Source organism: Onychostoma macrolepis, chromosome 08 (assembly GCF_012432095.1).
Source record: "Onychostoma macrolepis isolate SWU-2019 chromosome 08, ASM1243209v1, whole genome shotgun sequence".
Classification (NCBI taxonomy): Eukaryota; Metazoa; Chordata; class Actinopteri; order Cypriniformes; family Cyprinidae; genus Onychostoma; species Onychostoma macrolepis.
Window position 1 is genome coordinate 6,533,226 of NC_081162.1, and position 16,732 is coordinate 6,549,957.

General features: G+C 37.7%; 1 protein-coding gene across 1 annotated transcript; it reads right to left on the bottom strand.

Moving 5' to 3' along the window:
- Positions 1–21: 21 nt before the first annotated feature.
- On the bottom strand, positions 22–16,184 carry arid5a (AT-rich interactive domain 5A). The gene is made up of 7 exons (XM_058785611.1): positions 16,050–16,184; positions 12,846–12,934; positions 6,733–6,898; positions 5,227–5,279; positions 3,551–3,648; positions 3,238–3,391; positions 22–2,051 (listed from the first exon to the last, which is right to left on the bottom strand). The coding sequence occupies exons 1-7, from the start codon at positions 16,051–16,053 to the stop codon at positions 834–836; spliced, it is 1,782 nt and encodes a 593-aa protein (XP_058641594.1). The 5' UTR covers positions 16,054–16,184; the 3' UTR covers positions 22–833.
- Positions 16,185–16,732: the final 548 nt, after the last annotated feature.

The window sequence follows — 16,732 nt, forward strand, 5'->3', positions numbered from 1 at the left end:
AAGTGTCTTGAAGACCTGAAATGATCTTGACGCATTTATTTTATACAAAAATATTTTTTACATTCAGTCAGTATGCTATATTGTATACAGTAACTATACATTGCAGACATTTTTCACATTAATGGTGCGCTGTCAAAACGCATTGATCTTGTCAAGTGCCTTATGTAATATAAATGTGAAAAGTTTAAAAATTTCTAGGAAGTACCCTTATGTGAATTCCTTTTTGAGCCACTCTAGCCCTTTATCAAGATATGCAAGAAACTTGATGAAGATTATTTACGCTGGCCCCTAAATTGTACCACAAAATAATTTGTATTCATTAGAAGAATGGCATTAAAAAGATTGTGTATGCTTATTCCACATGAACACATGATAGGAGGTTATTCTCTTGCAGATATAGGTACACTGTTGATCATATCAACATGTATCATTTACATTTTAACAGCATTTGCCAGACAATTTTCTCCAAAGTGATTTACAACAGTGCATTCACTGCTACATTTTATCAGTATTGTGTATACACTGGGAATTGCTTCCAAAACCTTGCCGTTGCTAGTGCTGTGCTCTACCAGCTGAGCTACAGGACTTTGTATGCAACAGTCTTTCAGTTAGCATTAGTTTTTAAAATCAACATTAAACACTTTGCAACCCATTTTACTTCATGTGAAATGATCCGGTGACTCATTTTATCCTTCAGTATCAGAGTTTGTATTAACTTGTGAAGGAGCCTGTATAAAGAAAAATAAACCGCATCAATTTTGGTTTCACGTTGACCTATACACCTGAAGAGTTACAGACATCTAGACCGTAAGGACCAGTCATTTCAGAATAGTTCAGTACGGCTGCAGGCCTGCCATGTTGTACCCAGTGGGTGGATGCCAGATGGGTAACGGGTAATGGTAGGAGGGCAAAGCAGCCTCGTAAGACCCAGGAAAGGGGTTACCCACTGGCGGGCAATGCATAGAGTGGGTCTGAGCGGGAGGTATTGTGAGATGGTTTGGAAGAAGGACTGGTTGAAAAGGTAGAGCCTTCAACCGTTCAGTTAAGTCTGCCCGAGGTCTCTCTATGGTTGGCGAGTAGAGCATTGGTAGACCGGCATGAGGGTGGAAGAGGAACTGCTGGGTAGGCAGAGGCAATGCTGTCTTTGCTTTCTCTTTCCTGTCCGTAATACGATGTGGAGAACCTACTGGTATCTTCTTCAAGTAGGATTCCTCAGTGGTGGGCCTCTTTAGGAGGTGTTGGGAGTAGGACATGTGTGGTTTAAAAGTGGGCTGTAGTGACACAGGCCTGCAAGTATCTCGTGGTGAGACCTTGTAGAAGCTGGAGGCATGAGGGACCCAGCAGGGTTTGGAGTATGCAGGTGAAGGCAGCCTGTAGGATTTACCATCCGAGGTCCATTGCAAAAGACTTCTCTGGGTCTTTTCGGAATGGGGTGGGCCACCTTGCAGAAAATCCCTGTAATGGTAACGGTGATAGTTGGCAAGTTCTTTGCTGCTAGGGTAACATCCGAGAGGCTTGCAAACTCCGGTGCTAGCAGCCTTGGACATGGGCAGAGTGGACAAACGAGAAGGTGTCTTACTTTCGGGTTCTTTGGGAGGAGACTGGGTCGTCACGGCTATACAGTCCTCAGAGGAGACAGAGCAAGGAGAGGGGCTACGGGACAAGGAGCCAGACGGTGAGGAGACGGGAAGGGGTGAGCCATCAGATGAGTGGCGAGTGCGAGTAGAAGAAGGACACACAGGAGACTGGGAAGAGTGGGATAGCTGAATAACAGAGGGTCTCTCCAGTTCTGCACCATCCTCCAAGGCACCAGAGGTGGGAATGGTCAGGCTTGCCTGGGCCAGACGCTTCTTCTTCTCCAAGGGAGAGATCACCTCAGTTGTGGTGGGAGTATGAAGGAGAGAGATCTCTCTAGAGCAGGTGCCAGGGTGGGGACCGTGGACAGAAACTGTGGATGACTGATCAGAGTCTAGGCGATCGGAGGATGCCAACCAGGGACTGTGATGCGAGCACATGCCTCTCTCACAGTGATGATCTGATCCCATTTTGTCCTGTGAACAAAAGGGATATGCTTCAGGACAAGAAGCAGACAGATACATCTCCACACATAGGACATTTTGAGACATACACTCAGCATCAAATTGTTGTGAAAGTTCTAATGTGCCTTTTATTTGGCCATTCAATTTCTTAAAGAATGTGATTAGACTAGCTGATTGACTGTGACCCGTCCTTCCCCAAGACTTGAATATGGGAGCATTTAGACAAGGGGTGTCAATATCATCTCCTGAAGGGCCACGGTCCTGCAGAGTTTAACACCAACCTGCTCCAACACAACTACCTTAAGTTTTCAAGTAATCCTGAATACCTTGATTGGCTCCCTGTTGAAAAAAAAAACAGCATATGCTGGTTAGGTATGTTTTGAAGCATGGCAGCTGGTTTAAACTGGCCCTTAGTTGGTCATGAGCTGGTTTAAGTTGGTCCTGAGCTGGTTATGAGCTGGTCCTGAGCAGGAGCTAGTTCCTTAAGACTTGCACATGACCTGCACATGACCAGTTCATGACCAGCTTATAACCAGTTCAATCCAGCTGCCATGCTTCAAAACATACCTAACCAGCATGTGCTGTTTTTTTTCAACAGGGCTGGTTTAGGTGTATTTAAATAAATCTGAAGCTAAACTCTGCTGTAGCCCTCCAGGAACTGTTTGACATCCCTGATTTAGACAGTAGCATAAACAGCACTAAATTATTTTCTATGAATGGGTTCGAATAGCCAACCGTCCAGGGCATAGGTCTTCAACCCTGCACCTGGGGACCCACTGTCCTGCAGAGTTCAGCTCCAACCCTAATCAAACACACCTGATCCAGCTAATCAAGGTGTTCAGGATCACTTGAAAAGTCACAGGCCAGGTGTGCGGAAGAAGGTTGGAAATAAACTTTGCAGGACAGTGAGTCCCCAGGAGCAGGGTTAAAGACCTATGGTTCAGGGTATTTCCCTGCCTACGGCCTGAGACACTGGGATTGGCTCCAGCATGCCCCTGACCCTACATAGGACAATTGGTTTGAAGAATGGATGGATGGTTCAAATGGTTAATTTCAATGAATCAATTCAACAATCTGTTTGCGTCATTACTTAAAAATGTGTCGTCACAAAACTGAAGTTCTCCTAGCATAATCCCAACCCTAACTGTACATTTGACAAAGAGTTTCTTTGATCCGAGTGCATTTTCTTCCTGCTCACCTCGCACTCTTCTCTCTCCATCTTCCTCTTCTTCTTGCTCTCTGGCTTACTTCCCCTGTTCTCAGGGCTCCTCTTGTACTGCTTTCGAGGTTTGGAGGGTGGTAGCGGTTTGTCCTCCTCCCCTTTCAGCTGCCGCTCAAAGGGCAACACCAACCTGCACAAAGAAAGTGTTTTACTGTTGGAGCCATGGGTTAACAGTCAATGCACATTTCTTGAACTGAGAAGTTGTGTTCATGATCCGACTTAAGATTTTCGACTTAAAAAAAATATAATAATAATTGTCTGGTTCATTACAGTTAACAAGTGAGTTTACCTTTCGTAGTGTCTGCGTGTGCAGGTGGCTGCACTGGTACTGCCTGGACTACCACCCAGCTCATCGTACACATTTTTCCATAGCCTCCGCGCTGTTACCTGTGAGCAAACACAACGTTATTACACACCCTTAGAAGAAAACAAAACTAAATTCAACCACCTACTGTACAGTAGGACCTACTGTGAGACAGAAGTAAGTTGGTCAGAGTATTGTGCTAATTATCATGCTCTATCTGTGCTAAATTGGTTGATTATCTGAACGTGCTCCTCCCAAACGTTGTTAACAAAACATTGTTAAAAATGGTTTGGTGTTCTGTCGGTGCCAATAGCCTCATGGGCAGCGCGCCGACATACAGCGTCGTTGTGCTACGAGCTTTCCTGAATTCGTATCCCAGCTCAAGGACCTTTCCTGATCCCACCCCCTCTCTCTCCCACTTCGCTTCCTGTCAGATCTAAATGGTCCTATCATAACAAAGGCAAAAATGAATAAAAAAAATTGTTTGGTGTTCTAAGAGTGTGGTTACATAAATTTACCTTTATACAAAAAATTTTGCAGGCAAAATCCAGTCTTCTCAATGGGAAGTTCACACAAGGGATGTGTTCCCTATATGGATTTTGTATTGAATTCAAGCTTGTTTAACTCTGAACATGTCAATGTGCCATGTTGACCAACACAATGCTGTTTAATTGGGAAGTGACCTCTTGACTAAACGGTGCTTCATGCATCACTACTGACAATGGACTTTCTTTGCCTACAAAGTTTTGCTAATGTGAAAGCGCCTTATAGATAAATGTGTTTCATGTGCAATTCTAAATTAGCATCTGTGCTTGCATTTTGTTTTCTTGGACTGTGTGTGTATTGTACGCACTGCGGTATCAGTCTGATCAGCCCTTGTCATAGTGGAACTTCATGATTAGTCACCGGTTAGTTTCAGAGGTTGCCTCATATGTGTGTAAGTACATACCCCAAATTTATTTTCACAGGCTGATAAAAGTTTCAGCTTTACAATGCTAATACCACCCTTACTGCCTGACACATTGCTAAATCAATTAATGACCAAGGTACTTTTTATTTACACGTATCAGTCCTCTGAAGTTTGTTTGGTGACAGCAAACACGTTCAGCTTAGTTGCGTTACTGGAAAAAAGTTTGATTGATGCAATAATGGCATTTTTTTAGCATGACTCTTTTTAGAGTACAAGGTCAGACTTTCCACTCCCAGACCTAATTCACACACAGACCCCCTTTGACCAAGACTAAAATTATATGCAGACAGACAGACATTGTTTTATCAAACATCGGTTTTACTGACCACACGCACACTCATTAAAAATACAAACACTTTAGCACGTTATAGAGTGAGTGGAAACTTAAGTGTGACAGAACAAAGCTTTGAAGCAGCAGGTTTGGGCAGAAAGTGCTAGGTGGAAGATGGACCCTGTTCTCATTGTGGTCATAACGGTCACTCATAGTTTCCACTGTGCAAGAGCAAGTGGCAAATGCATGACCTGCTTCTCAACTTCCTCATTAGGTGCAGAAGCCTCGGGCAGTTGGCATACTTGCACAATATATCGACAAGATAATGCTATCAGGGGTGTGAATGAGAGATGGGGGAGATAGACCAGCACCAGGTTGTGAAAGGTCTGTCTGGAGGTTTGTTTGTGTGAGGAGACTTACCGCATCATATCCTCCAAGTGTCTCCACAGCTTTGTAGATTTTCCACAGGTTGACTGGAAAAAAGACAGAGACATGATTGCGTCAACACACAATCGTAAAAATCAAGTTATGAGATGTAGATGGCATTTCTCATCAAAACTGTGAACAGTGAAAATCAGTGAAATGAGGAAGACAGATTAAATGTATATGAGGTATGCGACCTTGTTACCAAATTTTGGGACATTCTGAAATACATTTTAAAACCTTTTAAAAAAAGAAGAAAAAAACAACAACAACAATGCCAGAAGGGGTAACAGGGTTGCAAATTTAGCACAAATGTAGCCTCACTCAGTAGTGGTACCGAGTTTGTAGTTTGTAGTTATTAATAAACATTTTCTATTAATTAAAGAAAATATTTTGGTTAACAGACGTACATGATTGAGCTCAACACAACTAAATTTTGTCAAAACTTTTTGTCTTTCTGTCCCATTATAAAATGTACAAATTAAGTCAGTTTTGAGAGTGTAATGATCTGTAATGAGGAAAAATCACATTGTAAAATAGCTATGCAAAATGGGGGACTAAATATAATTTTTTTTCACAATTTTAAATTATTTTTTAATACAATGAATTAAATAGACTGTCAAAATCCTGACTAATAATAATTTAATTCTATTTTAATTAGCTTAATTAATTCATTAATTCATTTTAGATTTGTTTTATTCTAGATAACAGTTATCTAACAGATCTCATAACGTAATTAATAATGTGATTATTACTTGTCTCATGGTTTAAATAAAAGTCCTGGTACACCAAAGTGTACCACATTCTAGGAAAGTGTCAGACACAGTACATGATTTAGTCAGCATGTTATATATATATATATATATATATATATATATATATATATATATATATATATATATATATATGATATATTAGTGGTTTTAATGAGCGCATTGCAACCCAAAAAATGGTTCCGGTTGTGTTCTGTTTTGAAAAATCATGCTAAATGTAAGTGCAATTAACTAAATAGTTGTGCATTGTTGGAACAGCATAATAAATCGGCTGTTCAACTTTTAAAAGGGAGGAGAAACCCTTTAACTTTGTTACTGATGTCAAAGTCTGTGTATCTGATCTTTTGCTTGTAAAAGCTAGTCAAATCAGACAGATTCCAACATGTATACATTGTGTAACATGCCCTCACGCTCAGAAACCATGAACAAAACTATAGAATGTAAAACAAAAGATGAGCCCGGAACAACATTAAACACGGGTTCACTTGGTTTGTGAATTATGGCTGCTGAGAGCTTCAAACTAAAACTTTGCATACTGTAGGGCCTACACAGTTCTTAACAATTACATTTATTGGAGTACAGTACATTTGCACGATTTTGAGAGTATTTGAGGTTTTTGTGTTGGATTGCCACATGATGTTCAATGTAAAATCTACATCTTGAAGCAAAACCAGCTGAAAACCACTTATTTAAATGCTGTAATATTACATGCAACAGTATTCAGACTCACTCTGTTTAAAGCCAAGATGGGGAATTCTCTCTATAGGCGTGCCTCTTTCCTTCATGAAACAGTACAGTTTGGTCACAAAGGTCCTCTCTTCACTCTCAGATTGGTCCGCTCTGGAACCTTCCTTGCTGCTATTAGTGGACACCATGCTCTCCATCTCCCTGCTGGTCTAGTGGAAAAATAGTGTATGGTTAAAAGTCACAAAATCACAAAAGTTGTCCAAAAAAAAAGTGCTTTTACTTGAAGAAAAAATATTTTAGAAATATTACGCATATTGTTCGAGTAGTAGAATGTTACATTGTTTTCATATACCTCACTATTATACTGTTTAAAAATATTTTATTTATGATTAACATTTAAATAGTAATTAATTTAGATTATGGTAGTATTTCTTGTACAATTTAAATAAAATGACAAAAATATTTTTTTTGTATTAATTAAATATATAATATAATATAATAATATTTTAATATAGTATTTTTTTTTTTTCTTCAAATAAGAAGAATTTATTAAGTCACAACACAGCAGGTTAAAAAAAGATTTAGGGGAAACGGTCACAATGAATAAAATAAAATAAATGTAACTGACTTTATGCAAAACATATTTTTTCTAATTTTTATTTTAAGGTGAAATGACCTGGACATGTTTTTGTGAGACTCACCCTAGGTCGAAAAATGTTCTATTTCATATAATTGTCAGTTTCTGCCCAATTCAGGAGTTCCCAACATAACAGTTCGATAAACAATAAATCTACAGCATGCGTGTGCACTGTACACGATATAGGCAATATATGAATATATGTGGGTGAGTTTGTGTCATTTACAGGAAGCAGCGTAACTGCTTCGAACAACCTTCAAATTTCACTTTCACACAAACAGCCTGATAAATCATCTCACTGATTCATTTTCTCAAAGCCTCATGCAAAATTGCAGGTGATATAGGTGCTCATGCAACTCCGTTCCGAGACGAGTCATATTCAGAGTGTGAGACTGAAAACACAACAGCTTTGGCTTTCACCACCACTTTCAATAAGTAACCAGACATCCTGTTTGAAGGGAAACCGAACCACTGGTGGGGTTTTCACAAAAGAAAGCTGCACTAGTGCTGTACTCCTCTCTGATAAAGACACGAGTGGTGCAAACATGAGAAACTTTGCAGTTACTGCAAGAGGGCGGGAGTTTGGTGTCCGCAAAACACAAGAGTATGAATGTAGCCTTCCTTACCTATATGACACTAAAAAAGTGAAGTGGGATTATGAGAGATGTTCCTCAGATCACACTTTTGCACAATTTGATCAAAAGGCTTTGTGGAAGATGCTAAACTCCAGAATAAAGGGCTGTTCATGATAAGTACAATTATAATATTTTAATATTTCAAACCACAACTATAACAATAACAACAATGATAATGTTTAAATCCACCTGACTTTAAAGCAGCAGACGACAAAACTTCAGCACACGCTTATAATAAACACTATATAATATTATAGTCCATTATTGTGGACAGTGATATGGTTATCTTTATATTTATCATTCTTGGTGTGAATGGGCCACGCTATGGACCACAGAAATCTCATTATCAGCCGTTGTGAAAAAGAAATGTGCTTAACTGTATTGCATGTGCACTTGTACTTTGAATCTTAAATATATATTAAAAAACTGTACTTGCAGATATTACAATATTAATGATAAAAGGCCACTTAAGTGTACTCAAATACGGTTCACTTTAATGTCTGTTTCTTAACACGCTTAAGTGCACTTTGTAATAATGTCAAATTAAAAGTTTAATTAAAAAAAAAGTTTGTTTTAATATTTTGTCATGCTGTATAGAAGTATGATTTATTGACTAACATATTAAAGCACATGTAAAGTACTTGATTATTCAATATTACTTTATCATTACAAATGTTTAGTTACAAATATATCTAAATATATGACACACGCTTATTTAAGTATATTTTAGTTTAGCATAAATGCTTGTCAGTATTGTAAATATGCAATTAAGTATCTGAAAACATTATATTTAGTTTGCACTTAGGTAGGCCTACATCCTTTTAAGTATATTATTTATATAAGCTAAATCAAGGCTAATACAGACAAAAACACAAATTGCCAGGAAACGTTAGTGGTTCTTGCACTTACAAAACTCGCCACTAGGTATGTTAGAATTGCTATACAAATGCTAAGGTTTTTAGCCCAATGCTGAATAGTTTCTATTATGTTATAGGTGAATCCTATGGTGTTTTAAGATTAGCCTACTGCCAGTGCTGAGTAGGTTACTTACGAATTGTAGTCCATTACTGATTACAGATTCAAATGACGGAAATTGTAGTTAGTAATGTAATCTGTTGGATTACACATATTAGGTAATATATTCTGACTATTTTTAGATTACTTTTTTACCTTACTCATGTTTTCCATTCTTCTTTATCAATGTCATGAAATGCATTAAACATTACATTACACCAGGGCTTCCCAAACTGGGGTTCCTTGAAGAACTAATTGTGTGGCCTTTTCATCTTTAGTGTAATTATAGTCACCTTATTAGTGGCTGGTGTGTGCAGTTCCATGAGAATGTATATAAGCAGTTTAGAAAGGGGAAAAAAAACATTACGAATAATATACAGTTGTTGTGTAAATAATGTAATCATGTAATCTATAAAAAAGTAACTGATTACAATAACTGATACAGTAACTGTAATCAGATTATGAGTGCTTTAAAATGTAATATAATCTAATTGCAAGCACTTATTTTTTTTTATCTGATTATGTAATCCAGATTACATGTAATCAGTTACTACCCAGTACTGCCTACCGCCGATCTTTAGTCTTTATACATGGCTTGGATCCCTCCTTCAGTGTACATTTACTGAACTTTTTAATCGTCCGCCATGTGAAATGCGCAAGTCTGATAACTCTGAAACACCTCTTCTCGTGACTTGGGGTATGATCCATTTCTTTAGCACAAACTGTTCAGGATAAGTTACACACTGATGCACTCACCGCTAAAGTGATAATTAGTACCATATAAACCTTGTAGATGTTCTTGCATAGCAAGGAAGTAACAAGCCCTGTTAAAACAGGGAAGTAAGTGAATGTTATCTACAGAAAAACAGCACATTCACCCTGTGTGGCAAAGTGCTATAAGATGATCAGGCCAAAGTGGAACTGCTAGCTACTAGCGCTCAAGCACACAGGACAATGACCCACAGTGCAGGCAGGCCGCAAGTGAGAAATGAAAGAGTGAAGGCATGCAGAAATTAACGCCAGCCGTCACAAGTTCGCCCACTCAGTAACAACACACATGACTTATAAGAGGGGGGCAGAAAAGTTGGTAAACCCTAGAAAATAAGTTCATGTAAGCAAATTATGACAAAAGCTGCTTATCTACAGCTGGCATACATTGTGGCCCTGATGCATGTCAGACCAACTGGCGTTTTAAGGGTCCATTATGAAAAACATGATTTTATAAAAATGTATTTTTCAGCCAATCATAAATGAGTTCATTTACATAAAGAAGTCTTAAAGCAACAGGGTTGAAAATAAAAAAATCAACTTTGATGGAAGAAACATCAATACTGAATTGACTTGAGCTGAATAACGAACGACATTGGTGCCTTTTGTAGAATTGCCTTTAGCAGAATTGAACTCATTTCAAAATTGATGAACATCACTGATCTGAACTGAACTCACTTGAGCTAAATAATGACAATATTGTCTTTTAAAGCTGCTTTACAGCAGTTTTACAGCAATGTTTTTATAGATGAGTTTCCATAATTGATTCTGTTATTTTCATGTTTATCTCTGTGAAGCTGCTTTGAAACAATCTATATTGTATAAAGCGCTGTAGAATTAAAGTTAACTTGACTTGACTAACAATAATTTTGAAATCGGCCTAAGCTGGTTTGCTGGTTTTAGGTTTTGGCCACTTCTCAGCTAAGCTTAGACTGGTTTCAGCAGGCTTAATTGTTTGTGGAAACAATTTTTTGGAAACAGTGTTTGGTTAAATCACATTCGTTACAGCTTGCAAAGAGAAATTCCCCAGTGACTATATATGCTACGCACAGAAAGCTTTGGATTTCCATTTGATGACTCTGGTGGTTGATCTCTGCCGTTTGCTGCCAAAGCAATGTTCAGTCAGTAAGTTTCACACTGAATAGAGTTCCTCAGAGAGGGTAACTTCTTCCCAGAATAAGGCCTCTACAATGACTAATATTGTGCATATAGGGCTTTATTCTAGCCTCTGAGTAATATAGAAGATAAGAAGGCCCCTTTTCAGTGTACTGAAATGAGTAAACATTGAGGCCTAAGTTTAAATCTCTCTCCTGTGAAGGGAATAATATCATGCATGTAGGCCCAAAAGCTGGGGCAATCTAAAAGAGTCTGATTCATTCTTTCCCTCACTTCAGTCGTAAATACAACAGAGAAAAATTGACACATGTCACTTGCTATGGGTGCTGCTGAGCTCCAGTCTGTCCTGAATTGAGTCAGCTTCACTGAAATTTCATATACAGCTTTATCTGATTACCATCTACCCAAACATTTCCTGTTATATTGACAACACAGATAACCAGCTTTGAGGAATTGTGTGTTAGCACTAGTTCTTGGAATAAATATTTGAATATCTTGTAATCAAGGGAAATGCATTTTTGAGAAAAACGCAGGTGGTATTTAAGTTTATAATGGTCTGTTTACACTGTGTATGCATTTTGTGTCTTTTATCTAATGAAATTGTTACAAAATCATTCTTTAACCACAAATATAATCAAATATAAAAAGAGATGTAACTGGTGGAATGCATATTAAAGTACGTAAAACAATTTAGGCCACTTGATATGCAACAAATACATAAGATCACTCGTTCAATTTAATACAGTCATATCAAGACCACAATAGGGAAGAGCTTAGTGCTTAAATGCTACCTTCGAGTTTCAAATAGGAAGGGTTTTTTTGTGTTGAGAACCGTGCCCCCGTCCCTCTCGAACTGTGGCTAAAAGTAGCACAGACCCCAGTGTGAGAGATTTCTGCGAGCTGCAACTCTTAAATTTCCACCTCATTCAAATTTCGGAAAAGTGCGTGGGTTAGTCAGTAGCGGACGTGTCAATAACACTCAGAATGAGAGTTTATACATGCTGATGAAGACGCAGTGGCATGGCCAGCGCTCACCACCAAAACCACATGGCTTTCAACTTCTGACGCCACCCTGGAAATATGATGCATCTTTGCAGTAGCATACAAACACTGTTTTCAATTACCAGAAGTGTGAGAGAAAAAAAAAACAAAAAAACATCTGGGATTGTTTATATGCGTATCTTTGTGTGTAGAATGAAAGAAATGACTATAAGTGCCACATTTTACCAATCCCCTGCGATGTAACACTCAAAACTCTCTCATTCACTTGTTATTCTGATGTACTGCAGAAATGAAGAACCGAAAACTGTAACCAAAATAAATGAGACCAGGGGCTGTTGAGTCAACGCATGTAAATATACTGGAATACAGATTTTTTCCTGCTCACATCAGAGAAAAAAAGTTTTCTTGCAAAATGAAAGTCAAATGGACAATCTAACCACAAGGTAACACTTGTCATATCTCATGTGACTAACTACTGTTACTGACATCAGCATTCTCTGTAACCGAAATATTGCAATAATACCAGAAATCAATTTGGCAACAGTCATTAGATCGAAAGGGGAAGTGAGATGTTATTTTTACGAGCAAAATTTGCACTTCAGCCACATCAGGAGAATCAGTTGATGTGAAATTTACATAAACTTCATACAAATTCAAATTCACATTTACAGTTAGGTTTTGGGAAACGATAAATAATCATGCCTTAAAGGCACAGTTCTCCCAAAATAATAGGAATTCTGTTATCATTTACTCGCCCTTGTGACGCTTTTAGATTTTCAGTGGAACACAAAAGCAGAAATTTTGAGAACTGTTACGCAGCTTTTGCCACAGAATGACCATCATAAAAATAGTCTGTGACAGAAGTCATATGATAGCCTCCGGTAAATTATGATCGAGAAATGTTCTCACAAATGTGATAAAACACCATACAGGCTTGAAATGACAAGAGGAGGAGTGAATCACGAGCCACATGTGCCGCCTTACCTGGTTTGGTGAATTCATCTCCTGCTTTTTCTTTTCACAGTCTTCTAGCTCTCCTTCACCAACATCGACCTCTCCTCGAGGGTCCAACACTAAAACAAAGCACAGCATACTAGTTACACACAAATGAAGGTGTAAACACGTGATACATCAAAGGAGTGTTCACAGCGATTGAAACTGTCTGTTAGTGGGCAGTCGATTTGAGTTTTTCAATTTCCATTGCAGTTGAATCAGTCGATGAATACTCATTTTGGGAACAGAGAGACATAGGTCTTTTCCAGAGACACCACAGAAAAGCAGTGGTGAATACTTTGGAAAGCAATTGGTAAACTAAAGTTGGTTCACCCAGAGATTGATATGCAAATTCTGTCAAAATGTATTCACTCTCGTGTCATTCCAAACCTGTATGACCTTCTTCTGCAGAACATAAAAGAAAAAAACGTTTCTTTGTCCACACAATGAAAGTAGCTCCGCTGACTTCTGCTGAAACATTCTTCAGTGTTATTTTAGTATTAATTGTACACTATTAGTATTTATTATTAAATGTATTTATTAACATTTTGAATGAGCTTTAATTTGAATATTTTCAATTTTTTTTGCCATTTTTTAGTTTACATTTCAGTAATTTTGCTACATGCTTTCTTCACTTTTAATAGTTTTTAAGATTAAATATTTTTTAGCACTACAACTTCACTTTTATTAGTTCTTAGGGTTTTCTATATAGATTAACTTAATTTTTAATTTCAGAAATTTCAGTCCTGAACAAATGCTGCCAAGACAACAGTTCTAGTTTTCAAGTTTTACGTTTTTTATCTAATATTTTTATATTTATTTTATTTCAGCTTTATATCAGTTACCGAAAATCTGTAAATGTTTTAGTTTTGGTTAACAATAACGCCACAGTATTCAAAACGTCTTCTTTTGTACTCGACAGAAAGAAAGTCAAAAAGGTTTGGAACAACATAAAGGTGTATAAATGATGACTGAATTTTCATTTTTGGTTAAACTGTCCCTTTACCAACAGCATTTACACTGATTAGATCATCACCTCTACACTCTTAGAAAAAATGTCTGAGGTACGAAGTTGTCAGTGAAGTATTCCTACAATACCTACAAAAGCTAAAAGGTACATCTTTGCACCTTATTTACCCTAAATGGTACATATTAGTGATTTAAAAGTACATAAAGTTATCATATTAGTACCTTTTGAAAGGGTATCGGCGTGAGGGTTTGGTGTCTTTGAGTATATCCTGTGTATCCCAATGACATTAAAAATCGCAATCAGCTGCTAATTTAGCATGAGCAGAGCAACGCTCTCTGTTTACACAGCATCTGCTTTATAAAATCCAGTTTTGAATCTGAAGTACTGAGTTAAATGGGCGTGTTAAGACAGAAAGAAAGAAAGAAAGAAAGAGAACATTCTAATATGAAACCACATGATTACAACACTACTTCCTGTCTGTATGCATAAACCACAGCTATGTGATACTCAGCTCGAATATAAAAATAAACATTTGCGAGCTGTCTAACAAAATTAACACACCAATGCATCCTCTATTATAAAATCTAAATCTTGCATAAATGTACCAGTCGTGCATTTATTACACAATATTTTATAATTCATGTATCACTTATAATACACCGGTCCAGCCAATGCAACGCCGCTGTTTGTTTTTAATGAACTGGATTGTGGAGGCGAATGTGCAGTGATTCCATTTTTACACACTTTTTAGAGCTGTGTATTTCTGTAGTACGTGCAGGGGAGGACACTATCATCACACTGAACTTTTGGTGGCCAAATTTCAGGTCAAAAATGGCACACGGGCGAGCATATCAAGCCATCTACCGTTCAGGTATCTGGTGTAAATAGAACCAGCACAATGCAACCATCAGGCACCTGACAGCATCTTATTTACAAACCACACAAGCACTGAATTATAGGTTCGCTCTGGGTTGCCTCTACCTCAAAGTCTCCACTTCCCTTTCTCATAGCCTTCTCACCACTCTTTACACTCATATCTCTGTCTGTAACATCCAGCAACGCTTCGCTTTCAAGATCAGACGTTTCCTGTGCCAGGGCACTCAACAGGCTTCTGTTATTTTACTTCCCTTTCTGAGCCACAGTGCAGAAAGACTGTGACAAGTTCCACTGATATTATCACTGGCGCGATAGCAACTTCTGCATTGTTTCTGGCAGCCTGCTATTGTTCAGATGGGATAAAAAGGCGCAAACCCAAATGTATTCTTTAACTGAGCATCACTAGAAGGCTTTAAACTGCGGCTTTTCCTCTGATGTGCTAACCATGAATTTGTCTCAAAAATAAAACCATACCACGTGCGATAACATCACAATAGCCTCATAATGTCACAAACAAACTGGTATTCACATTATGACAACATCAAAGCACGATAACAAGTTTTCAATGTAGAAATATGTATCTGCGATAAGGCTTCCTAAAGAGAAGTGACCTGCGATGTTTGGTCAATGAGCTTATCTGCCCTATTCTCATCAGTTTGCTGTTGGTGTATCAGATGAGGGGTTTTACGCTTCAACAGCAAAGTGTTGCTATTTCTCTAAACCACTTCCTCATAGAGCAAAACCTGGTATGGTTACTCATATCTAGTTCTTATTACAGTCACTCAAATTACTAAAAATGACAGTAATAGCCATTATGGTAATCCACTTAACAATAATATATATATATTTTTTTTAACTTATTTTTCAAACTACTAGGCCTACTAAATAATCAAATAGTGACTAGTATATTTTCACTATATTATTTATCAGATTCATCAGCACATATTCATTAGGCTACTATACTTACTATTTCAGTTTTTGAATTTAACTAGGAAATATAGTAGCTATTCTGACTAGTCATTTTATACACAAGTAAAAATGAAATTATAACTAGTGAGATAATAAATAGGCTACTAACGTTAGTGTCTCAGAAACGGTAACTTTTGAACAGCTTCATATAGACAATATCTTAAATCTGTCTATTAGGCATTGAATTTAAAACCTGAAAACGGACTCTTTAGATTTGTTTTCAAAAAACAAAAACTTACTGTCAACGCCAAGAAAACCAGTTTACAGAGACTCGTCTTGTGTAAACAATAAGCAATGTAAAGTATTATGTGATTGCGAAGCCATGCTAATTTTACACATTAGAAAGTTATTGCATCATTCATAGTAATATAATCGCTTACCCATTTTAGAAAAGCGCGTCGTCCACGGACTGTAATATCAGGAGCGTGTGTTGATGTCCGTCTGCTCGTCTCGTGTCTCAGTAATTGACAGCTCGCTCTGCAGCACGCGCTCTGTCTACAGGACTTCCTCACTCGAGTCAGTCAGGAACCCTGGGACTCTGAGTCCTCTTCAAAGACTATTGTTTTTTTGTTGTTGTTTTTTTAAGCGGTACGTTTTCGTTTTAAACAAGTTGGTTTAGCTGCAGACTTTGAGTGCATGCTTTCGTTAATAGGTTTTCAGTATGTCTAACTGCATTTTTGTACTGAATCTTCTCTCAGAGTTTCAATTTAGAAATCTGAAAAAAAAATTAAAATTATTATATGTTACGCTGGAGCACAAAACCAGTCATAAGGGTCTATGTTTTTTTAAATTGAGGTTTATACTTCATCTGGAAGCTGAATAAATAAGCTTTCCACTGATGTATGGTTTGTTAGAATGGGCTGAGATACAACTAGGGTGCAGCAGAAGTCAGCAAAAGAGGGAAAATAAGCTTTTGGTGTTGTGCTCCTTTAAAAAAAAAAAAATTGCAAAGAATGGGTGGTCTTGAAATGTTGTAGCCTAATAACAGTACTTAATTTGAATATCATGGTTACCGCTCAAATGCTGGAAGGTCTGGGAAAGTACATGTTAAGTGCCCATGCAT

Excerpts from the sequence above, each read along its gene's own strand:
- arid5a (XM_058785611.1), bottom strand. Across the intron at positions 3,649-5,226 it reads CACTTGGAGGATATGATGCG|GTAACAGCGCGGAGGCTATG; the intron begins GTAAGTCTCCTC and ends GTTTGCTCACAG. Across the intron at positions 2,052-3,237 it reads TGGAGAGAGAAGAGTGCGAG|GACAAAATGGGATCAGATCA; the intron begins GTGAGCAGGAAG and ends TTTTGTTCACAG.